General features: G+C 32.6%; 2 protein-coding genes across 2 annotated transcripts; one reads left to right on the top strand and one right to left on the bottom strand.

The window, feature by feature from the left end:
• The first annotated feature begins 15,304 nt into the window (after nucleotides 1–15,304).
• On the top strand, nucleotides 15,305–16,324 carry LOC117921539. Its single transcript, XM_034839447.1, has one exon. It carries the CDS (start codon nucleotides 15,349–15,351, stop codon nucleotides 15,943–15,945), a length of 597 nt encoding a protein of 198 aa, XP_034695338.1. The 5' UTR covers nucleotides 15,305–15,348; the 3' UTR covers nucleotides 15,946–16,324.
• A 633-nt stretch (nucleotides 16,325–16,957) lies between these two features.
• On the bottom strand, nucleotides 16,958–26,680 carry LOC117922436 (protein NUCLEAR FUSION DEFECTIVE 4). Its single transcript, XM_034840571.1, has 3 exons — nucleotides 26,125–26,680; nucleotides 18,157–19,058; nucleotides 16,958–17,706 (listed from the first exon to the last, which is right to left on the bottom strand). The coding sequence occupies exons 1-3, from the start codon at nucleotides 26,446–26,448 to the stop codon at nucleotides 17,238–17,240; spliced, it is 1,695 nt and encodes a 564-aa protein (XP_034696462.1). The 5' UTR covers nucleotides 26,449–26,680; the 3' UTR covers nucleotides 16,958–17,237.
• Between the last annotated feature and the right edge of the window lie 709 nt (nucleotides 26,681–27,389).

Here is a 27,389-nt window from a genome sequence, read left to right on the forward strand (position 1 = left end):
ATGGAGCTCTTGACTCAATGAAAATGAAGCTAGAGTTTATGAACTCAATGGACCTAGTTAATGCTCAATAAAGCTCATGGTATCAACAAAGCTAGTTGGTGCTTGAAACAACTTATAGGCTTGATTGAGCCAGTTTGTGTTCAATGGAGCTTCTTGGCTCAATGGCTTGAAGGAGTTCTTAGACTTCATTGAGCTAGTGTGTGCTCGACGGAACTCTTTGGCTCAATGTTAGCTAAGCAATTCTCGATGGAGCTCACTTGCTCAATGAAGCTTGGCTTATGAATCTTTAGGAATCGCTCTATAGGGTTTGACCTATGGACCTTTAATGTAGCATTGAATTAGCCTATAGGCCCTTTAGAAGTTGCTTTACCAATGTTGGGATATTGGGGTTTACATTTAAGGTTTAGGCTCTATGTGCAAATTTGAAGCTTGATAGATAAAGTCTTTGTATAAGTTCCCTACAAAAATAAGTTCTTAAAAAATTGAACAATTTGTAAATAGCATCAAGTAGAGATTATAGGAGTGAACTTTGAGAAGATAATCCATTCACTGAAACAATTCTTTGAGAAAATCGAAGAGAAGCTAACCAAATTGGTTCTTTTAATAATGAGAGTTCCTCTTCAAGATAGATGATCGAACTCAGTATTCTTATCTCATAAAAGGTTTCCCTTAAGAAGGAAAGTTGGGTTCTATTTGAGAATTATTTTCAAAAATAGTTTTTAAAACTGTTTTTGAAAATTATTTTCTAACATTAAAGTAAGTTCACAATGTCCATTTCCACTTAGATTGTTCTAAGCACCACCTATAAAACAGACTACTCTAGCAAAATTTCTTCAAGATAAACCCTTTTATGGTTAAGTTATTATTTTTTCCATTTGTTCATACTTTATTGATAACGGAAGGAAGTAGGATGGCACAAATTATTTGAGTAAATTCGCAATGTCCATTTCCACTTAGATTATTTTAAACTCCACCTATAAAACAGGCTGCTCTACCAAAATTTCTTCAAGATAAACCCTTTAATGATTAAGTTCTTATTTTTTCTATTTAATCGTACTTTATTGATAACAGAAAGAAATAGAAAGGGACTATTAGATCTACACTTCTTATGAAGTGTTGAATATCTTGGAGACTGGGAGGTAGCTTTGATCTTTGCTACATGGAAAGTTCCTTCCTTAAGCTACGTCCCTTGTAGACATGTAGTAAATAATAGCCATATATATACACCACAATAAGCACATTGCAGGTGGAAGTTGATGCTAGAAGTCTTAGGAAAGACTAGTAATCTCAAAACAATTCAAATGTATAAGCAAATATGAGGAAAACAATTCAAATATAGAAACAAATTTAAGCAAAACAAATAAAATTATTTTTTCCCTCTTTACACAATCAAAAGGGCATGCAAACCTAGCAATATCAAGTGAATAAAATAGGTAAGATAAATCAAACAATCCACAAAGATTAAGACACCCATTTTACATGGAAATCCCTCTATTGTGACCAAAAAAAAAAACAAGAGTTTTAATCCACTCAAATCTTCCACTAATAAGAATCAATGGGGTACAATAAGTTTTTTATTAGCAACAAAACTAGAGGTTATTAGTCATCAACAACTCACCCAAGGCTGGATTTCAACAAATATTTTCAAACTCAAAATTTCATGTCTCACCAAAATACAAGCAATAGAAGTGATAAAACAATGATCCAAACAGGTAGAAACATAGTCTGGACTATCACCAACAACATACTAAATTATAGTTTGGACTGCCACCAACAACATACTAAATTTTTAGGAAGTTCGGAGTAAGATTCATCATTGGATCTTACATTCTTCACATGAGAAACCCTAAAAAAACCTTCTCGCTCTCTCTCGTTTTCTTAGGCACTGCATGGCACTCTATTGTTATAATTTTAATTACTTACCTTTTTTAAGTGAGTGGGTCTACTATCTCCACATGAGAAGGGACCACACCTAATAATCTTCACTTCCCAATGCATATAAAGTACGAAGGCTCTCTTATACCTACAAGCTTTCTACAAATAATAAGCTTTTCTTTTAGGAAAGCCTTGGACATGATATCTAAGCCTTTATCATCAATAGTGAATTTCTCGAGATGTAGTAACTTCAACTCCAATGCATCCCGAATCTAATGATATCTCATGTCTACATGCATTGACTATGAGTGGAAAGTAGAGCTCATGCTAAGGTGGATTGCACTTTGATTATCACAGTATAAAACAAAATTTTCTTATTTTTGACTCAATTCTTGTAGGAATTTTGCATCCACAAGACTTCTTTGAAAGCTTTAGTAATAAAAATATATCTATCCTCAATTGTTGACAAAGCAATAAATTTCTACAATTTAAATTTCCATGAAATTTCTCCCATTGCAAAAGTAATCAAGTTCCCCAATTTAGACTTTCTAGAATCAATGTCACCAACCATGTCTGTATCTATGAAGCTATCTAACACATGCTTGCTAATTCTAAAGCATAAGCATACTCTAGAAGTGCCTCTAAACCTACGAATTCATTTCACTGCAAGCCCAATGTTTTTTTCTTAAATTAAAGAGAAACCAATTAACAACTCCAACTGCATGTGGTATATTTGGCCTCGTACATTCCATAGCACATATCAAGCTATTAAGTATAGATTTATATGGCACATTCTTCATCTCGTCCTTCTCTTTCCCACTTGTGGTACATTACTTGGAATTAAGATTGAAATGGTTTGCAAGTGGGGATGTAATGGGTTTTGTTTTGCTCTGAATCTTTCTAAAACCTTTCAATCCACCTCTCTTGAGGTAACCAAAGTTCCTTATTCTTCTTGTTAGGAATAATCTTCATGCCAAGGATCTACTTAGTTGGACCCAAATCCTTCATGATGAATGATTTACTTACAATTTCCTAATATTAACCATATCATGGCCAACAATCAATATGTCATCCACATAAAGTAAAGGAATAAAAAAATTATCATTATAAACTTTCTTTAAAAACACACAATAGTCTGAAGTAGTCTTGTTATACCCATTAGCTTTCATAAAGGAATCAAACTTGTTATATCACTATTTGGGTGCCTACTTAAGCCCATATAGGTTCTTTCTTAGCTTGCAAACTAGATATTCTTTGCTTTTAGCCTTGAAACCTTCAAGTTGCTCTATGTATATTTCCTCCTCCAAGTCACCATAAAGGAAAGTGGTCTTCATACCAAGTTGTTCAACTTCCAAATACAAATTGGTAGCCAATCCCAAACCAACTCTAATAGAAGAAATCTTTACGATAGATGAGAAAATATTTTCAAAAAGTCCATACCATTTTTCTAACTAAATCCTTTCACAACCAATCTTGCTTTGTACCTTGGATGTGAGCCACTTTTGTCAATTTTCAATCTAAACACCTACTTGTACTTTAAAGCTCTCTAACCTAACCTTTAAGTAGTTTCACAAAGTCATAAGTGTGGTTCTCATACAAGAAATTCATCTCTTGTTGCATAGAATTTAACTACTCTTTTTTCTTTTCATATGATAATACCTCTTGGTAATTCTTTGGCTCTCCCACATTAATAATCATCACATACTCAATAAAGGAATATATTCCAAAATGTTATCATTCTCTAGTGGATCTTCTTAACTGAGAATCATCTAGTGGTTCTAAGAGGTTCTCATTGTTAGGATAGGGCCCTTAAAAGTATGACATAATGTAACAACTTTGAAGTTTATTATTTATTTAATATCAATTGCACTTTAATCCATACTTAGTCCATGTATTACACCTCATGAGCATTCTCGCTTGAATTTCTTGCATTGTACATGACTTAGGTGTATTAGGAATTGCATAGAAGATCCAAATCATGGATTCCTTACAAGTAGATGACTTGTTCATAGTTGCTTTATGGATATCCATTAGAGGTTGTAGTGAACAACCTCCTAATTGGAAAGATAGTTAGTCTTAGCCATGGGGATGAGGTTCTCATGGTGAGATCACTAGTATATATGGTTACACATTGGACAAGACTTATGGTGACTCACGATGTAAGACTATCATGTTGTCAAGATTTCACCAAGCTATTATGTTGTATTATCTCTCAACCTTAAAAGAATACTAAACTTAAAGTTAGTAGTGCCTACAACCTATGGGTGAGATACTAAGGTGATCATATATTCCCTATGGATTAATTAGGTCACTATTAATGGAAGTCGGTAGCAATAAGTATCCTCAATAGAGACACCATGATATCTCATGAGATTGAGACAAAGTGTCCCTCTAAGTGATCCTAAGGATGTATGTTTAGTTAAACTATGGCCATAGTAGTTGTTGAAGTGGAACTTGACATTAGCTCTTATGAGCTAAGAGATGTCAATTAATCATACAATAAAAGGATCTAGAACTCAAGGATGGTAGAGGTATTCTTAAGAGGCTGATAGCATTTACCTTATTAAATTATGAACACTAGTCATGGGGAAATTGTATAGAATGGATAGCAGGTCACGGGCTCAAGCACTTAGTATCTCATTGTAATATACATAAGATATTATATTATAATTGATTCTCTATAGTGGGATGTTGAGTCAATCTCAAAATTAGATTTTAGGGAAGTCAATATTATCCTATAAGTCCTAGTGGTCTCTTTTCGAGCTCATATACCTTGTTGGCATGATTCATAGGGGTTGGATTGACTTTTGGTTCACTTATGTACATAAGGGCATTTTGGTAATTACACAATATTGCACACAAGAATATAGTGGACAACATCTCTAAATTGGGCTAATTAATTAATTAATTAAAGCCTTATTGGGTTATTTAATCAATTATGACCTTTTTTTATCTCGATTAAGTGACTCAAGCTTAAAATGGGTTTAAATCACTTAAGCTCACTAGAAACCCTATAAATACCCCTTATGTGGTTAGAGTTTTAGTCCTCCACCATTCTCCCTTACATTCCAAAGAGAGCCCTAGCCTCTACCTTTAGGGGTTTCCATCATCTCTATACCAATACTCAAGAATGAGTTATCAGGTGGAAGATCTCTAGGTCTTTGAAGTCATATTCAATACTTGAAACTTAAGGTTTGGGAACATCTAAACCTAAAGGTTAATATTTTAACCCAAAAATTAATTTTTTTTTAAAAAAAAATTGGTATTACTTTCGTTGCATATAGATCTAAGATATTGACACTCATCAGCTTGCTCATCTCCACTTGTAAATCATCATTAGCTAGAGAGGGATCATTCATGATCTTCTTGTACATCTTTCCTTTCATCAAAGTACAAAGCTAGTGGACGATCCATGCCTAGATAAACTAATTCATTATTAGTATATCTTAATTTTCATTATGATTTTCTTGTACATCTTTCCTATCATTAGCATACAATGCTAGTGAACGAATCATACTTGGGTGAACTAATTCATCATTAGTAGATTTTGGCTTTTTTGGCTTATCAAAATCTAAAATAGTATGATCCTCAAGGAATACAACATTTATACTTCTAATGACTTTCTTGTTGACCTAATCTTATGTTATAACTCAAATTTTTCGTAGTTATACCAAATGAAAATATACTGCTTTGTCTTATAGTTAAACTTAGATCTCTCATCTCTAAGAACATTCACAAATGCCTTGGAGTTAAAAACTCTCAAATAGTCATAAGAAACATCTTTCTCTATCCAAACTCTTTAAGGTAAATCACCATTCAAAGAAACTAAAGGACAAAAATTTATCAAGTTAAGAGTTGTTTTCATTGTTTCTCCTTGAAAGGATTTAAGCACATTTGCATGAGAAAGCATACATCTAATTTTTCATTGATAATGTTAATTTGGCCTCTCTACAACTCTATTCTTTTAAGGTATTTTTAGCATAAACTTCTTAAACTTAATCCTAAGATTTTTGTAGTACTCTACAAATGGCTCTCTATATTCATCACCATTATCTACATATTTGCCTTTCAACTTTTTTCCAAATTTCCTCTCAATTGTAACAAGAAAGAGCTTGATAAAATAAAACAAAAAAAAAATAGAGTTTGGTCCTTGGTTGTCAAGCAATAAACCCACATTTTTTTAAAAAAAAAAAGTAATAATCATCAATGAAAATAGCGTAATAATGAGCACCACCAAGACTCGCGCTATTCATGAATAGGCATTAATATGGACCAAATCTAGAACATTGGATTTCCTAAATGGAGAGAAATTTTTAAATGTAACTCTATGTTGTTTACCAACCAAATAGTGAATGCATGCCTTTAGATTTTTACATTTCAAGCCATGAAGATTCTACTTAGAAAGAATCTTGCATGTCATTCTAACTCAAGTGACCAAGCCATGTATGCCAAAAGAATAATCTTCAACTATATTTACCTCTCCCTTACAAGATTTAGTATTTGTCACATAAAAAGGGAACTAGATTTGCTTTCCCTAGCTACCCCACTAAAGACCTCTTTGTGAGTTTCCATCTTCCTTCGCTAAAGAGGTTGTGATAACTCTTATCACCAAGCATGAAACTGGAAATCAAATTAAGGTGAATTTCAAAAGCATGCTTCACATTCTTCAAAAGCAATTTACAATGTTTGTATATGGGCTAACATCTCCCATGTTGACAATTTTGCACTACATCATTCCCCATCTTCACATCACCAAACTAGTCACTAACATAAGAGGAGAAAACATCAATGAGAAGAAGTGACATGATTCAAAGCACCGAAGTCTAAAATCCAATGTGAATCATGACATGTGGAATTAACAATACCACCATCATGAACAATACAATCATCATCATCAGCTACAACTGCAACAATATGTTTTCTTTATTTTTTTCTTTATTTTGTTTTTTGTTGAGTACTCTACGTTAAAACTTCTTGTGTCATGGCTTGCCAAAATGATAGAACAATCTTTTTCTTTAACTTAGATCTTTATCATGACTTGTCATTACTATCATAATTCTTCAAATATTTTACTTTTACTCTTGCCTTGCTTTTTAGTAACCAACACCTAAATTTATGCAATAAGTCTCAATCTTTTCTTCATTTTTCCTTATTCAGCATGCTTTCATTCACTATTTTCAAAGTGAGTACACTATTTGGAGTATAATTAATAAGAAAAACAATAGGAGTTTCCTCACTATCAAGCAAAGAACTAATCAAACACAACATGAATCTCATCATCAAGTTTCACTTCCATTGCAACCAATTGGTTCAATATACCTTGAAAAACATTCAAGCACCCAAAAACAAAGATTTTATCCTAAAATCTCAAATACATATGTTTTCTAAAGAAGAAAACTTTGTTTTATTCATTTTTCTTTTCATATACCTTCCATAGGGTATTCCACCCCTTATAAGCATTACTTTCATTTGCAACGTGCTAATACACACTATTGTCAACCCATTGCCTAATTTTTCCAATCGTATTTTTGTCTAGTTTTGTCCAATCTGTATCAAACATATTTTCTCGTTTGTCACTATCACCTGAAAGAGTATCTTTATAATCAAAACAACAAAGTAAATCACCTATTCACAACTTCCAAAATGAATAATTCATAGCCAAGAAATTATAGTGTTATTGTTGTCACCCAAATCTTCCATTTTATTAGCATGAGAAAAAAAATTTCCTAAATAATCAGAAACTCTTATACCACTTGTTTGAAAAACCCAATAATCTCAAGCAATTTAGACATAAAAGCAAATTTAAGCAAAATAAATAATTTTCTTCCCTTGCCATATATGGGCATGCAACTCAAGCACTATCAAGTGAATAAAATACATAAGATAAATCAACACAATTCACAAAAATCATGAAGACTAGAATTTTAAGTGTAAAACCGTCCAATGTAAAGGAAAAGTGACAAGCCACTCAAATCTTTCACTAATAAAAGTTATGGGGTACAACAAGTTCTTAATGGTAAAGGCGATCAACCATTATTAACAAGTCATCCAATGGTGGATTTCAACAAATATTATCAAATTCAAAATGTTTGATTTTCACTCAAATACAAGTAATAAATAATACTAATAATAATAATAATAATAATAATCCAACCCAGTAGGAACATAACTTAACATGCTAAAAATTCAAGAACTTGATCTCTTCAAATTAGAAAAACTTAACGAAAACCTTATAATCTATTTGAGAATTATTTTTTAGAACAATTTTTTACTCTCCATAATAAAAAAAACAGGTAAAATACATTTTACAACCAAAAACTATTTTCTATTTGTTATTTTGAAGAATAAAAAATAGGGTGTTTTTCACAGTTTTCTATTATTTTTACTTGTTTTCTAAGAGCTATTTTAAGAAATAATTATATAAATATGTAAAATAACTAAAATAAAATACTAAATATAAAAATTACTTTTAAAATATATTTAAAAATATTAAAAATACATTAAAAACATTTTACATCTTCAAACATATCTATATTCTACACAAATAAGATAATAGTTTTTAAAAATTATTCTCAAAAACTAATTTTTTTAGAATTGTTTTCGAAAACAAGTACTTTATTTGTTCTCTTTTTTACCTGTTCCCTCAATCTCTTTCCTTTTATTGGGTGTGCAGGACACTTTCTTCTTTTTGTTTTATTTACCTGCCATTTTTCCCCCTAGTGAGCGGGTCCCACCACATTGAAAACAGACGACACCGGGCAAGAAGACACACGTTTTGAAGTAGGAGCAATCAAAGGTCTCGGACGCTATAACCACGTGCCAAAGTGCAACTGTCCCGCTAGAGTAATTCCATTTTGGTTTTGGGGTGTTGTGTTTTCTGAACAAATGCTATACTACTTTTAGATCCAGTTTGGGTCCAACCAAAGAAAGGTTAAAGAGTTATGATTTTACACGGGACTGACCCAATTTTGAGATCCAGTTTCAGATGCAGTTGGGCTGTAGGCCCTGGGATTAGATTGGGTAAGTTTTCCAACCAGAATTGGGCCAGCCATACAAGAATCCTGGGCAGGCCCTTGGATTTTCATCACTACTGTAGAACTGAGAAGATAGCTTTGCTGACCCACTTTTCCCCACTTCACCCGAATGGGTTACATGCCATGATGTGCTGTTTCCGTTTTGGACCTGGTCGCCCACTTCATTTTGTTTGTTTCTCGGCATTTTCTTTTCTCTCTTGAAAAGCTGGTCCCCAGAAGGAAGCTTCCTGATAGCTTTCTCTACTATACGCGTCTTCACCATACGTAGCTTGAAAGCGAAAATACAAAGATATCACATTATTGAGTGGTCTCCAACATAATCCCAAATTCAGTGGCCATAAGTGATTCATTTTTCAATTTTCGGTTTCCCTACAATTTTTTTAAATTTAAATTAAATATATTGATATATAAGTAAGCTAATAAAAAAATTATCCTTTTTTAATTTATTAAAAATATGAATATAAATATAAATATAGAAGTTGAAATAGTCAAGAAATCCTACTTAACATTCAAATGCCTCATAGTGGAAATATCAAGAACTTCCTTAAACTCATTTTTTTAAGTTTGTTAGAATATAAAAAAAATTAAATTTATTTTTTATCTAATTTTCTGGTTTAAATAGGAAACAGGATAAAAATTTATTCACATAAATTAATTTTCTATTCATCTTTCTATCTTATACCTTTTCATAATTCCAAACAACCAAATATAATAGCTCATAACTATCATAATGTAACTAAAATAAAACTTTAGCAAATATATATATTGATGGATTGTAAAGCTTAAATCGGTTTTATTGCACATTGCTCAATGTGTCGAGTGTCGAGCCCTTAGATGAACTCAAGGGATCAAATTTTATTTTTATGTGATGAATCATAAGTTTATCCATATTATATATTCAACCCTTTTATATTTTAGGTTTTTAATTTTAAAGAGTACGAGGGCAATTAAAATGAGTTTCTAAGAATTTCACCATTATAACGCTTCTAGTTTCTTTTCAGAGTTTATTGTACTTCACTTCCTCAACCTATAGCGCATTTTGCATATTATCCCATCGAGTTTAAAATCGAATAATGTGTCCATCATCCTTTATAATTACATGCAATGTGTATTTTTTTTAGAGACAATGTTTTTTTTTTTTTTATGAAAAGACATGTGCACTCTACGTGACCAAAAGCAAAAGGGTCAATTTAAAAAATAAAAAAATAAAACTAAAAAACCCTAACTAGCCCTTATCTTCCTTCGATCTTCTTTTTCACTCTTCACTCTCTCTCTTGCTCCTTCCCAATCCTCAATCCCCAATCCTTTCTTTGACGAGATGAAAAAGTCAATTGGGATGATTGCATCTCTTGAAATTTCAAGCTTGAAATCTCAACTATGGTGAGTATTAAAAGATGAGCTTTATTCATCATAGCAAAAAACACATATTCCAAACCCATATTTCATTTTATTTAAATCAACAACTCTCACAATTCAACAAAATCAAGTTTATGGCAATCCTCAAAAGATAGAATTAAAAGAAGGGAAAAAAAAATTGATCTTTTTATCTTGAATCACATGGAGAGCACATACCTTTTTATCCAAAAAATTAATGTCGTCCCTCAAAAAATGTACATCGTATATAATTATAAAGGATGAGGGATACATTGTTCAATATTGAACTCGATTGGGTATGTTGAGATATCAGGAATGCTTTCCTTATATCATTCTTTCCTTATATCATTTAGTGTTGAGATATTAGGAATGTTTAGATATTAGGAAAGTTGAGATATTAGGAATATTGAGATATTATGAATATTGAGATATTAGGAATATTGAGATATTAGGAAAGTTGAGATATTAGGATATTAGTTGTTATTAATTTCCTTATATCATTCTTTCCTTGTATCATTCCTTCTCATTCTTAGAATGGTGATTACCCTCTATATATACTTTGTACATGAACGAATGAAAATATAAATGGAAAAAACTACCTTTTATCAATTTGAAGAGGGTAATGTGCAAAACACGCTATAAGTTGAGAGGGTAAAGTATAATAAATCCTTCTTTTCATTAGTAGATTTTTTAAGTGTTGGTACACTTTGTGGACATAAGGATTACATTAATCCTCGAACCACATTAAAAATCTTGTTTTTTTTTTCTTTATTTTCTATTTGTGTGTACATAGTTTGGTTAATATATATGTTTGATGGGGTTTTACATAAAAAGAAAAATTTTAAAATAATTTTAAAAAATAAAATAAAATCAAAGTACAAGAAAATGAAATCAAATTTGGAGTAAAGCAACTACCAAGTGAGAGTAATGATCAAACAACTAGGGTCCTCTCTTCACGTGACTCATACACCAAAACTAAATCACCCTTCATTATTTCTCCCCGGTGGGTACATCATCTAGGCATTCATGTTCTAAAATTAATGTATTCCTTTAATCATTTTTTAATCTACAAATTTGGGTCCTATCTCGTGCCTTAAAACTTGTGCGAACATTTGGCACAAATAAAAAAAGGGCATTGAATCATCACTTGTTAACTACCTCTATATAGACTAAGACTAAACTAAAATTGAATATTTGAATTAGGTATGTGCAAAGCTAATCCTTTACTTTATAATATACTTTTTTCTCATCCACAATTATAAAGGCCTCAGCAATAATATCACTACCAAACCAAGGTCAATTAGCATTATTAATTAATATTTTTGTTGGGATATGATGTAATACAAATCATGTTTTATCGTTAACATATCTTATTAAACAGTATTATCAACACACAACATCTTTTATCATTACCGTATCTTCTTGACCAACATGATCAACGTACATACACATATATATATATATATATAAATAACTTTTAATATTATATATAGTGAGTGTTTGGTAAATCAACTTAAAATGGCTTAATAACTTAAATTATTAAATAAATTAAGTATGTTTGATACAATAACTCTTTAAATATTAAATAAATTATTAAAATCAAAAACAATTTTAAGTAATAAGTAAAACTAATTAACTTATTCTTAAGTTCATATATTTAATTTATTTTTTTATCTTCACTTGTCATAATTATCTCCACGATCTCTTTTACTGTTTCTCACCTCCACTGTTACTTAACCTTCCTTACCCTAATTATAATTTATGAAGATAAATATGTCAACTTGATGATTTAAAATATCTTTTAAATTAATTTTATCAAACAACCTTAATACGTAGATTAAAAATTAAGTAATAAGTTTAAAATTAATAATTTAAATATAATTTAACTTAAAATCAATTTAAAATATTAAATAATAAATATTAAGTTTTATCAAACACCCCCTCATATTATAACTTTTTTACTAACAATATTTCTCAATTAATTAAAATTAAGTAAATACTATAAAAGAAAGCATATCCCAAATAATAAAAATCTCCCTAAAAAAATTTTGTGGACGTCAAAATTTTTGTTATATTGTTTGAAAATTTTCAAATTAAATATCCTCATTTATCGAATTATGCGAGAACTCTATGATGAATTATTGTCTTATTTTAATATGGATGTATCTTATTATTGTCTTATTTTAATGTGGATGTATCTTATGCACCAAGAAAGGACATGGCACTTTCCTCGATTCTAACAAAAGGTAGTAGTGTGGGCCATTCATCCACCATGTCCTACTTTCCTTTCTCCAATCGAGCCAAGGGAAGGAAATTGCAATGAAGGAAAACATGTCCCTTCAACCTACATGCCTTACATGCATGAAACCACTTCTATTTTCATACTAATAATTATCTACATATACTCACGAACCCATATAATTTTCACCTAAGAAATTATTGAATTGTTTATACTTTCCCACATGTTTTCATAAATTAAAAAAATTAATAGATACCAAGCTATTATTCAACATTCAAGAATCATCAAGATTTAAGGTTATGCTTTGAAAATATTTTTTAAAATAGTTTTAGAAAATGGTTTTTAAACTTAAAAAACACGTGTAATAAATATTTATTTGAGAACAATATTTTTAATTATTTATTCTCAAAACAAATCATTTTTTTAAACAAATTTTAATTATTTACAATTGTTTTTTTATACCATTTTGAATTATAATTAAAAATACAAAAAAAAAATATTATAAAACTTTTATATAATACATAATTGTACAAAATTTTAGAAAAATGAGATTAAAAAAAAACATTTTTCATATTTCATATATATATATATGGTGGGCTCAATGGAGTTAATCCTCCAATCATATCCAACTTTATAGCCGGAAGGACATAGTGATGCCACGCTCACTTATAAGAGTACACTAAACAAGTATTCAAACAGTAGTTGCAATACTGATTATGTCGACAGACAAGGGGATGAAAAGGCTTGTCAAGTGTCACAAGCATGCAGCCAAGATCATATGGGATGTACCTAACTTCATTCATGCGGATTTGAAATATCACTGTTCTGCCTTTATTAATTGTTTGTATGTAGGAAAGACTCCAAAATATAGTAAGTTTTTACCCCAAAGGAAAATTGCCTTTTTCCATATGGAAATAGTGGTGTAGTTAGTGCCCGTGACCCTCTTCTTCAAAGTCCATAATGTAATCAGTGGGGGCATGTGGGTGTAGAGAATTTGGGATAAGACTGATCTCACAACAAAAATGTTATACACGACAAAGTTTTAATGCCCAACTGTCTATGTGCACTGCATGATTCCATGGTTTTGTTTTTGTCATGTTGCACGAAGCCCACTCCTTGATTTTGGTTCTGCCTGGAGACGCAATTCATTTATCATATGCTTGATTTTAATGTTTGAAATATATATACATTCGTTTATTAAAAATAAGGATAATCTTGGGATGATCAAAATATTTTATTGAATTTTAAATTTTATTACATAAAATGCATGTTGGCAGCAGTTTTGTTGGAACAAATAATTTGAATCTTTTACTTTTTGGTAGGTAAACTAGAAAGTATAGGACACTTAGGTTCGGACTAACTATTGTTTTTAATAATAATTTTTTATTTTTCAAAATAAAAAATTAGAAAATAAGTTTAACAGTTAAAAATTATTTTATGTTTTCTGTTCAACAAAAAAACATTATATTTTTAGAAAATATTTTTTGACTGTTTTATATTGTTTTCATTTATTTTTTTAAAATATTTTTAAATATATTTAAAAAATAAAAACTGTTTTCCAAAACAGTCATCAAATAGGATCCTAAGTTTTAAATTTTCATCTAATTGGGTCTTTAGTTTTAAATTTTCATCCACATACCGTTGTAAACACGCAAAAAGAATTAAATAAAATTCCTATAAGTAGATGATTTTTTTTTCTTTTCATTTTTTTTCTAAATTGACATGTTGCCTTCAATTATAAGTTCTTGTAACAATCGTTTGAATGGTAGCTTTGTTATGAAAATATGGTTCTATAAAGCTCCATTGACCTTTAGAATAATACCCAAACCCAAGACAACAACACTTAAAACTCAAATCAGAGACAATCCGATGATGTATGTTTCATGTAGAATAATGTGAACTAAAAATTAGTTGGTGATGGCGGCAAAGACCTAATACAAAGAAAAAGCAAGTCAAACCCTATTCAGAAAATATCATACATATTTTCCCAGCCTTCCCCCACATTTTGTATCTCCCAGGGAAAGTAGATTCTCAATCAGCTATGGGAAACCTTTTCCACAATCCACATCATTAAATTGTGACAAAAAAGTAATGGGTCGACTAACTTCTTCTTTCCCAGGTTTGGAAGATAATCTTCCCTACATTGATCAATATTCTCAAACTTAATGTAATGGGTTATTATTCCAAAAAGATTCACCACGCAGATGGATTGAGTTCTTGAGAATTGTACTACAAAAACTTGGGGGAAATTGATATGATTTTGACCAGAAGCTGCAAGTAAATTAGGCCAACTATAAAGAGAAATGAAGCTCCATGAATTGGGTGGTTCAAAGCGTTTGGTGGGCATTGCAAAAAATGAGAGGTTGCTTTTAGAGCAACCAAGTGGGTAATCATATTTATTGAAAGGGTGTTTAAGTTTGAAATTTGAGACCGATATTATTGATCTCATTGCCCCTAACTACATGCAAACACAAGTGTTTCTGTCCCACATAATGCATTTTGGCCATGCCGTGATTGATGGCAGTGTATCTCCAAAGGAATCCTTAGGCCTCACTCCTTGAGATTTTGATCACATTAATTCACACATTGCCTGTTTGGTTGGAGGGAATATGACCATGAAAAAGACCCCACACGCTTATCTTTTTCTTTTGTCACCCTTACGTCTGAACCACCATTTTATTTTTCAAAGGAGACCAAAGCAAAGTAAAAGTCCAAGTCATGCACCCAGCAATTTCACCACCCTCTCTTTTCCTATTGCTTTAATTCTGCTTTATATATATGTTTCGCAACTCCATCAAACACAAAGGCCCCATACCACTCACAGCCATGGACTGGTTCTCCTGGCTATCCAAAACCGGCCTTGAGCCTTCCCTTGTTTATGAGTATGCCCTTGCTTTTTCCCAAAACGAGCTTGAAGAGGAAGACATATCATACTTCAACCATGAGTTCCTCCAGAGCATGGGCATCTCCATAGCAAAGCATAGGCTGGAGATCCTCAAGCTTGCTAGGAAGGAGAGAGGAGCGAGCCCACGCGCCATGTCAAGGCTTATCATCGCGATCAAGAGGACAAAGAGGTGTCTTGCCAAGTATATTAGGACGTGGGTTCATCGCGAGGAGTCGGCTCTTGTTGTTGTGCCAAGGCCTGGTTATGGTTCAAGATGGAGGGGAGCCATGCTGAAAAGGAACAAGAGGATGGTGATGGCGACGCAAGGGAGGTTGATGCTCACAAATGGAAGTCCTAAGGTTGTGTCCAAACGACGTATAGATAGCTTTTCCAGTCCGGCGGTTTACAATCTGCCAAGCGAGGAAAAGATCGACGGCAACGGCGATGGGGATGGGGATGGGGTGGATGATGGATACTGGTCGACGGTAGTAGAAGAGATCAGGTGGGATACCATGTTTCAGGATATGAAGCCCACATAAGAGACTGTTTTTTCTTCCTCCTAGCTTTTGATTTCTTCTGATAATTCAATGGTGAGAGATGGGTTTTTTGGGTTCTTCCACCAGAGAGTTTTGTTTGAGTGTTTCTGAAGAATTGAATCGTGTCCTTTTTCTTTAGTGGTGGGTCTTTCAGAAAAACCCACTTTAGGACCAAGGGATCTGTTCAGCAATGAGATTGTCTTCCCAGCCGTATTTTTTTTTTTTCTTTTTTTTGTATGTTCCCATGGCCTTTATCTTCCAATATATATAGAAATGGCCAAAGTGCTTTACTGTCTTTGTGAAAATGATTATGTTAGGGTTTCTACAAGATTGTATATTCATTTTTAATGTTGCTGAAGCTGGAAAACCTAAACCTACTTCAGGAAGATAGAGTGGTATCTTGGAATCTGTCTTACAAATTATTTTCTCAACCATGAGCTCTTGTATATGGAAAGTTGGAAACCAGAGGGAAAGGGTGTGTTTGTTGCTGTTGTTCAAAACAATTTGTTTTGGTTTTTCTGAATAGGAAATAATTTTTTAATTTAGAAAACAGATTTCATAAGCCTTTTTACTTGAAAAATATCGTGTTTAAAACATAAATTTAAAGTATTTTCCGATTTACTTATATAGAATATCTTAAATCGAGCTTTATTTTTTTAGCATCCCAATTATTTTAGGATACGTGTTTAATATTTTTAACACTTGAATGATAAAAAATTTTAAGTATTAAAAAAGTTAAACGCATCCTAAAATCACGATTAAATAAACTCTTATTTTCACAAATTGTGTTTGAATGATTATTTTTAAGAAATGTTGCCAAAGAGACTCTAAATCACTCTACCTATAACTATAAACTACTAATGTAAAAAAATGCGAAAAAATCTAGTGCATCATCTCTCCTGGGAATGAAAACCCTGCAACATATCCCAGAAGAAAAATGAGAATAAACCAACTGGGCTAAATTCTGGGAAAGGGATGAACCACATCAATCATATCTCATTTACTCTGTAAAGGCTAGGTAATTCTCTTGATTAATACACAATCACAAGTTTTGATTCTGTCGATACAAAAGTAAACAACTATATCTCTCAAAGAAAAAAAACATATTTGATCATGCATTACTTTGATCATTAATTATTCAAGTTACAACAAACACATGGAAGATTTGGAGCTCAGTACCGATACATGGTGATTACAAGAGATGAGTCTCCCTGTAGCTGAAAATTTTATTAAACCATGAGGCTCTAATAGGGTAGATATTAATAAAGGAACCTCTCAAAGACTCAAAACTCAGATTATGACTGGTTGGAACTTGAAGGAAGACGAAAAGAACCCCCAGCATAGAGCATTTGGTAAACCGGTTTTATTCTAATTGTAAGAATTATGCTCAAGATGGTGCCCAGCCCACAGGCACCAGCTAGAACCAGGAATGTAAGCCGAAAGCAAGTTCCACCCAGACAGGTTGATGATTGCTGCTTGGCAGCTTCAAAGTCGTAGACATAACCAGCAAGCAGACCTGAGAAGAGTAGTGCACCTATAGGATTGCCTAGCAGCATGAAGTTGTAAATTACACCAAAATGTTTCAAACCGAAGAGCTCGGAGGCACATGGAACCATTATGGAAAACTGAACCCCGTAACAGATTCCAAGCAAAGCAGTTGAAGCGTAAAGGGTACCACTGAGAGCTGATGCATAAAGAAGGAATGTTACAACCATGATCACTTGTGAGAATGTCATCCAAATTGTCCGAGGAAGTGTTCTTGTCCTGCAATCAACATAATCTCTTATCAATTCAATATGATGCCCTTGTTAGATAGGCAAATATAGGGGGGGAAAATAGAGATTCAGTAAACATTATCGAGTTGTGGGGTGGGGGGTATGATTAGAAATTTGAGAAACCAGAAAACTTCATATTGGAAAAAAAAAATCTAGAATTCAGTGAATATTGATGACAAATTCAAGCTAGAGGTTCAGAATCATTCAGGGAAAATTTTATATCTCACAGAAAATGCAAAAGCAATGCATCACAAGGGTATGAATTTTCATTTGTGAATACTTCAGAAAATATTCAAGAAGTTCATTGTGTGCTGTGCACTGCAGTGTAAGTGGTAGCTAATGATGTTGATGAAAAAGTGAGTCATAATTTGGGACTTAATTGGGAAAAAAGGCTAAGGAATTTCATTGCATGTAGAACCAAGAAGTGCATAGTATAGACCTGACAAAGTATTCAGAAACCACACCACCAAAGAGTCGACCCAGGAAATTGCAAAAACTGAAGAGAGACAATAATATTGTTGTGTCTTTCACACCAAATGCAACCCCTATCTGTGCCAAGTTATTGAGAACAGTTACTCCAGAACCGACCCCAAGAAAGTAAACCAACCACAGAAGCCAGAAATCAGCTTTAATAAAAGCTTCACGAAACTTGAAGTCCTCCCCTCTCTTAGGTTTCCTTTTCTTCTTGATTGCTCCCTCGCCCACAGCCAGAAGCATGTCTATATCTGAAGCATACTCACCCTCATGAAAACTTCCAAGACAAGTTGCTGATGAGGATGGTGTCAACAAAGGCTCTGTCTGGTTTGAATTCCCTTCTCCCTGCACTAAACTATCTGAAGAACCAACTGGAGGAAGATTTTTCTTGGAATTTGAAGGGAAAAGTGTCATTTTCAGAGGAATTGCAAGAGGACACAACAGAAAAATAACCATTATACCAGTGAACGTGTTAGAAAGTGCATCACTTGGGTTAAACAAGTCATCTACAACCGTGGTTGCAAGAAGATAGATGCCAAGACAAACACTTGCAGCTTGGGTGAAAAGGAAATGGCCATGCTCTGAAGAGTCTTCTCCAGAAGCAGGAGTGCAAGCCCGAATAAAATACATCAGAGCGAAACATATAACAGGAAGTCCAAGTGTGAGGAACAGCAATAGCTTTGAAGCAGATTCTTGAAGCACAGAATTATAGATCTCTGTGTATACTGCAGCACTGAGCCCAATATAACCTTTAAGAATGCCAGCAACAGTGCCTCTACTGAGTGGGAAGTTCCTCATGTTGGTTACAAGCACAGCGGTGCCTAGCCATGCACAACTATGAGTGGCAACAACAAGCGCGAGCCATAACTGCCATAATATCAAATAGTAAACTTAGAAACATATATGATACTAAGAAAAAAAAAATTCCAAATCCAAAATCCAAAATACAACAGAACATTTAAGACAGTACACAAGGCTAGAATGGAAATAGTACAAATTAATGATAGTTGCAAAAGCTCAATACAGAAAGGTAAAACAAATCTTAACAATAAAGATTTACATTAATGATCCAGATATATCCATTAGATACATCTATATCAAAAGAAGAGAATTCTTTTCCAACAACACAATGGAGGCTGCTTATGAACTCCCAAGCAAAATACTTGGTATCTAATTTATGTATTAAAAAATTTGGATCCATGAACTCTTTTTGAGCTAAATGCATTCCCTACTCACAAATAAGCAGTCTTAATTTCCCAGGATGCCAAATATGAATGGATGAGTTGTGATTAAAGATGTAAGATGGAACAGGAAGTAGTACGAGAAAATTTCAAAGAAAAAGGATTGAATTTTCAATTAGAATATATAGGTTTTTCCCATTGGATCAGCATTGAACCAACCATCATCTTCTTGCATTGCTTATGGATAAACCTAATTAGAATGTTTCACGGCACAGGTTGAGCAGGGGCACACATAATTAGGATGTCCATGACATAGTCTTTAGTTGACAAGACTTGAGTATTTCGGGTTGGAACTATACATGCATACTTTAAAATCTAAAATTGTTAGGATATGTAGAACTTTGGACAGTATAATACTTTCAAATCTAGGGTTAGAAATGAATGTATGGTAAAAACAATTGATGGTCAAGAGATTACCTCAAACTGCCATTTCTATTACCTTGGATAAACTATTTATAGCTAATAATGGGAGATTGAGGAAGACATTACCCATACAAGTAGAAACCCACAAATGAAGCCGAGAAGTACACCAGATGTCTAGTTACCATAGAATGTCTATTGAGTTGAAGCAAAAGAGATTTTATAGGATAATTGTAAGGCCGGCATGCTTTATGAGACAAAATGTCCACTGTCTAGTTACCATAGAATGCCTATTGAGTTGAAGCAAAAGTTGAAGTCCAACTTGCTTTATGATATAGAATGTTCACCTGAAGTAGGTGGAATTAACGCATTGTTAAGTTGTCAAAGATAACTGTACTCAATGGGTTACATAACACTTCTAAAATGACATTGATATAGTTTAGTAGATAAGGCAACAAGAAAATCAACCAATAGCACTATTAGTAGATAGCAAAACTCACAGCATCAAACCAAAAGGGTAATGGAAAGGAAACAGGCCCAAAGTTAAACGGACAAAGCAACACAGAAAACTTAAAAGATGAATGACAGCTCAAATAAAGTGACAACTATCCATGCATATACTCTATATCTGTGACGAGAGAGGCAAAACTCAAAACACCTTAAAGAAAAACAGAGAAGTTTGCAGCTTGGCAAGGAAAAAAATAAAAAACGATATATATTAAAAAAACAAATTAGCAGAAGGAAGACTGAAATAAATTAGTGACAAACTCTCTCTCTCACTTCCCCTTCTTAAGCAAATAGCTCATAATTCAAAAGAGTTAAAATGGACCTCTAATAAGTGTCATCAATACCACAATGAGATTATGATAGTCAAATGCTTAACAAAATAATATGTGCATTGGAGAGCACCCCCATCATACTACAGCATACATATCTAGCATGACTAACTAGTCAAAGTACTAAGATATCTCATACTCCCTAGAATGTATGTGCATACCAGCCATCTGGCTTATAATGACATAAATAAAGAACAAAATTCAAGTCAATTGGGATATTTTAACTAATAACATGGAATTCTAGTTTGATTTGTTGAACTTGTCATCAAAACACAGGGTTAAGAGGTATGAGGCCAGTGGGTTAGTTGTCACATCAAACTTTTAAAAGCCAAGAGAACTAAATTTATTAGGTTAGGAGGTAATAATTATTTTTTAAGAATGCTATGTTAGGTGTGAATTAAATTCTTAAGGTTAAGTGTATTAGGAATTTGAGTGATTCTTCTAGGTAAGGGTTACTAATGCAATAAATTACTTTATAATTCTTCATCTGTTTTCACCCTTTTTTTTTAAGTATTCAAATGTTTGAATTCCCTAAAATTGATCAATTGATATTTTCTAAAATATGATTTAATTTGTTCCTCGATTTATAAAATAAATTGGAAATATCACATGATTTATTTGATGCAAGTGAATTTTACCTTGTTTTTATTACAATAATTTTGAAACTTTCGTTATTAGTGGCCTTGGTCAACACGGGATAAGTTATTGACTTTCATTACTCTTGATGGAGGTAGTAATGCAATGCAACCTTACCTAGTAAAGGTGTTATTGGCCTTTGATATATCATTGATTGAAAATTGTTCTATCCACCAATAAAATGAACAAATTGAAGCTAGTGACCTAGTGCAAATCCCACTATTTAGGCACAGCGTTTCTATCAATGGACCAAAGAAAATTGCCATTTATGAAATTCTTTTTTTAATATGAACTAATTACGCAAAGGGTATTATGTTGTTTTATTTTTTAGTTGAAAGTGTCTAATGCTCTAAAGAAAATGAACTTAATTATTGAATTAAATAAGCTTAATTGTTAATTGATTTCTGTAGAAGTGTGATATCTCCTAGGGTTTAATTCTACATAATACTTTATCCTCCTTTATTATACTATTTTTCCTTATTGTGTTGTTGAGCTTACCCTTTTCTATTCTCACTTTTTAGGTATAAATTATATCAGTGAGGAGGGATCGAGATAATAAGGGTGCTTCTATTAGAATCAGCTTTAGGATTGATGACTCAATTCTATTATGATTTCTAGATTTTATTTAAAGTGTTTGGGATTACCATTGAATTTATTGTTGAGATACTTCAATAAATTTTGGATTAGAAACTTTATAATTTCTGAATTATGTCTATGCTGTGATTATTGTTTTGTATCAATTTGAAGTAGCTAACAGCTAATTACCTTATGGATATGGTTAGTCATTAGGCTCTCAGGTTCAACATGTAAAATGACTGTGAAGCCCTTGATCTCCAAGTTCGGGGTGTCACATAAGGCTTATAGGATTTGACTGTGTGCTAATCATGGAGCAAGAGCAACAGCACGAGTGCCAAAGCATCAAAGAGCATAATGCCCTTCAATGACAATAATAATAACAACAACAAGAAGATAGCCTTATTTTCTAATTATTTGGAGTGGCCTAAATAACAAAATTCCAAAGTGCAAAACAATTTAATGGCATGTGTACTTTTATACATACATCTACGTAACGTATGTGAACATGCATCTGAAGGTGTGCAGGAGCATTTACAGACATACATACATATATCAATAACTATACTTTCTGCATATGACATATCATTGTGAGCAGTTCGCAAACCAACTGAGGTAATTTTTTTTCTTTGCTTTTCTTTATCTAAGAAACTTCAAAGAAGTCATATACAAGGCTATAGAAAAAAAATTGTTAGATAGCTTATATCTAACCCAAGCAATAGAGAAGATTGGCATCTCCACCCTTTATAATCAAAACTATGACAAAGTGAGTACCAAGCAAATCTTGGCAAATTTGTGGATTGGGGATTGGGGAATATCTTTCAATTTTAAGACATGAGGTTTGAGAGCAGGAGCTGCACACAGTATACAAATTGAGGGTTTAAAAGAAGATGAAAATAGATTTTATGTAGAACATGACATTTAAAAGAAGGGGTTTTTTGTTGTTATTTAATACTATGTATAGGGATTATTAGAGATGTCTTGCATCATCAAGAGATCTTGTAAGATATTAGATAATTCTCTATGATTTTGTAATCTTCCAAATAGACACGTGTGCATACCATGTTTAAAAATGTCACATGCTATGTAGTAGAAAGCAATTGGAGCTCAAATATGTACACCAATGGCACATAAAAGTTATAAGTTATGCAATATGAAAAACTTCAATCACCCAACATAACTTAAATTGATGCTAAGAAGCTAGTCATAGATCTAACTCCTATTTTGAGATTAATCTTAGGTTTAACGGATAAAAAGAATGCAAGTTGCAAGAATCATTTTCAACAAGGTAGAACAAAGGGGTAAATAGGCCTAAAGAAAGACTTGGGACTTGAGAAGCATGAGTAGACCCAAGCAAGGACAAACCACATGAAATATGGGGAATGAATGTTATGGGGACAGATAATGGGCAAGCAAACATGAAGGAGGAGGTTTGAAGCAAATGCAATCAAGTGCACATGGAAATTTCGATCACAAAATCTGGCAAAGCACATACCCTAACTTTGAAGTGAAATCTAGAGCACTTCCCAAGATCATTTTGGGGCAAGCTACATATGGTTTCAAAGCTCAAGAAGCCAACAATCCAAAACTTTAAACAGTTCACGAATCAGAGCTCAATGAGGAGATATGCACATTTGAAGCAAACTGTGCAGAGGAATGAAGAGCTCGAAATTGATAAGTTGCTTTCTAAATGGTTGTTGGTCATTTGGAATTCAATGGAATGAAAAGATACAATTGGCAATGACTTAGTTCGAACCTTCCTATCTATTTCGAACAAAAGAAGCATATATCAAACTTGAAAACATAGAGAAACACAATAGGCAGTGGGTGCCTTTGAAATGGGCATGAAATTTTGAACTCATCCCTATTTCAAATTCAGGGTCTGGTGGTCAAGTTTCGAGCTCCAAAACACATCAAAATAAGTTCCAAATGCCTTTATCCAAATTGAAATGTGCAAGGGTCATTTAGAACCCCTAATATTTTTAGTTTTTGGATTGTTTAATGTAATTTTGGAATAAAGTGCCAATGAGAGTGTGCCGCATGTTAGGTTTATATGCATTTATTATATAAACTCTCTTAGTTTAGGTTTTTAGAGATAAAGAGAGAAGTTTGAAGTTTTTGTGGAAGAAGACAACAATTTGGGTTTGTTTCCTTTTACTTTGTTTTAGTTCATTGTTTTTAGTTTCAATGGATTCAATATATGACTTTTTGCTTTATTATAAATTGTGAATGCGACAACACTCCCATGAGAAGCTAAAAAGTCATCCTGAGGAGTGAAGTATGAAAACTTAGGGCTAGGAATTAAGAGGAAAAATGGGTAAATAAGGATGAAAATGGGATTAATGAACGATTTGGGTTATAAATCATGAATTTTTAATGTTCTCTCCATGTTAGTTGGATTAGAAGATGGTAGTGCATTACATGATACCAGTGATTCTTGGCACCCCTTGAACACTAGTTATCCTGGTTTTCCCTATCATTGTCTACTCTCAAACAAAGCTACAAGGAGTAGAAAGGATCAAAAAGCTAAGGACTTGAACTTAAGTTAAATTTCATGCATTTGATGGTATTTAGAAATTTGAATAAAAAAGCAAAATTGGGTTTCAAATACAACTTTGAGTTATAGAACTCAAGTTGATCGTGAACGACTGAGGATCCTAAAAGCCCTTGGATTACCATAAGTTAAAAAACTTTGTTCTCTCTAACTTCTATTCTCGTATTTGGATTGTGGAAACCTCCAAACTTGAATCATTTGGCTTTAAAATCAATATTTGCTTAGTTATTGAATTAGTTTTCTTGAGTTAATTTAATTTCATGAAATCAAATCATACATTGTTTTCATTTTAAGATTTAAGTAAAAGCAACTCATTTGACCCAATTTTAACAATTTCCATAAGTCAATCATTGAGGGCGATGCCTAGAATATTGTAAAAGTTTTAGTAACTCTCTCTCTCTCTCTCTCTGGTTTTTCTTTGTTAGAATTGCTATGTAATCAGGCTTGGTATTTTGGGTCAACGGAGAATTGTGATCAACAAGCCATGTTAAGCAGTTAAAAATCAAGTTTAAAAGTACCCTTTTCTTCATTTTTTAATAAAAGAGTTTAATACAGGATTATTTTTATCATCATATGGTTTATATGGTTTCCATTGATGCTTACTTTGAACTGCAGTTTTGCATATTACATCATCATCTATTCAAATGTAAGCAGGGAAACACATACAGTGGTGTGAGAAGTGAAAGCCAATTTATTCAAGGCATAGTCACTCATAAGCCTTGCTTCTTTGTATTTTAATTTGAAACCTTTTTTCCCTCCTCCTTTTGCCCTCTCTCTCTCTCTTTTTTCCTCTCGAAACTTGATTTCATTTTATTTTGCTTTGCATGCTTTTAAGGTAAAGTGTATGAAATCAAATCAAATTCTTGCCATTCTTAAGCTTCATAAAGAACTAATAACTTCCCCAAAATATATTATATTCTAGATGTCATATGACCATAATATTTTGGGTATTGCTAAACAAGTCCTTGATGCAAAACTGCAACATCACAACTCTTCTGAGATTACTGAAGATCCTACTAATTTGTCTGTATTGCTTCAGCCGCAGGAACCAAAAAGGAAAAATAAATAATAATAATAATAATAATAAATAAATAAATAAATAATCTAAGCATGTCAATTGATATGCAATCAGTTATGCAGAGTAACAAGCAAATGCACTGAATTACAGTACCCCTTTGATTTTAAGCTTCAATAAACACAATCAAACAAGTATGAGAAGAATTCAGATTTCACAGATTTAATAATGAAGTATAGACTTATATATATTACAATCTAACGGATTAAAAATCAACACCCTATTCAACCAGCAAAGAACCCAATTAGATTCCAAAGAGAGGTAGAATCCCCTAAAAACACACATAGTTCCAAAATCAACTAATCCAAATCACAATCTAATGGAAAAAAACCAAAGCGCTATTTGCAGATAAACCCTGTTCATAATCACATAGAATACAGTATTATAACTATTAAATCCACAAATAGGGATGCAAAAATATTCATTGTCTCAGCCAACTATTGATCCCAGGTAATCAAACCCAGAAGTGGAAACGAAAAACCAACTAGATCTTTCACAAAAACAAAAATAAAGTATGAACTCCCCAAGATCAATCCACAAAAGGGTATGCAAAAATTTGAATTTAACAAGAAAAAAAAAAACCAGTAGTTAAACCAATAAATCCACAAATGAGTACCCACAAATTTCACTAGTGAGAAACAAAAGATTATGAACTCACCACTATGTAAGGCAGATTCTGAACAGTCTGGCTAACAGCAAGCCAGAGAACACCATACCCCAAGAAACAAGCACAAGCACCAATTGCAAGAACAGCCCAAGGAGGCAACTTGTTGGAGGCAATACCAGGAAGAATACCCACGTTTTCCCCTATATCATTTGCCACTCCAAGCATTGTCAGCTGCTGCTGATTGTAACCCATAACTGATTTCAGAGAAGGGGAATAAAGGGGGAAGTTATAGCCGTTTCCTGCAGCTATCTCAACCCAAACTGCAGCCCCAAGACCCACCCATGGTGGTCTGCTTCCTGCTTTCAAAGGTGGCATTGATGATCAGTTGCAGATGCAGTCGCACACCCAGTCTCTATTGATTCAGCAAAAGAACTATCTTACACACAAAAGGGTCGCTTTTCACCGGATTCGAAAGAGAAAGTTGTGAATTTTGTTGAAAACTGGTAGAGAAAGAGGGGAATTTGAAGGGTTGGAATAGATGTTATCCCATATACTCTACACTCTTTTCTCTGAAACTATACAGTCTATATCTCTGAAGTTCCACCCTGCATTATTTATTTGTTTGTCCACATCTGTGATCTCTGTGTCCATGAACAGGTGTGAAACAGCTTGGGACCAACATTTGATTTAATCACATTTTTATGAATACATTATTTAACTTTTTTGTTATCTTATTAGATTTTTGTTTTTGGATTTTGCTATGTTTGATCGATGGTTTCATATTTTATAATTTTTTTAATATTTTTTTATTTAGGCTATGTTTGGTTCCCGGAAAATTTGAGGGAAAATGCGAGGGAAAGAAAATACAAAGGAAAAGTAGAAGGAAAGAAAAAGTGAAGGAAAATAAAAAAATAGATTAAAAGTTGATAAATTATTTTTTTTGTTACTTCAAACTCATTTTATTTATTTTAACTCATCAATATAAAGATTAAATAATTTAAAAATATATAAGTTTTTAATTAGTTTTAATTATATTTGATTTTCTTTGATATTTTTCATAGGACAACCAAACATGAAAAAATCATTTTCCTTAATATTTTTTTTCTTTCCTTTGTACTTTCCAGGAACCAAACATAGCCTTAGTGATCCGATGCCTTGTTTAATGAGCAGCTAGTTTAGAAAATTTGGGTCTATTTTAGGAATTTAAGAAAAAATTAAAACATTTGAATCATCAAATCTTTGACAATAACTATGAGGAAAGGAAAATAAAGAAAAAAAAAAGTCAAATAGTGAAATATGAAAAAAAAAATACTTTT

Source organism: Vitis riparia, chromosome 9 (assembly GCF_004353265.1).
Source record: "Vitis riparia cultivar Riparia Gloire de Montpellier isolate 1030 chromosome 9, EGFV_Vit.rip_1.0, whole genome shotgun sequence".
NCBI classification, from domain to species: Eukaryota; Viridiplantae; Streptophyta; class Magnoliopsida; order Vitales; family Vitaceae; genus Vitis; species Vitis riparia.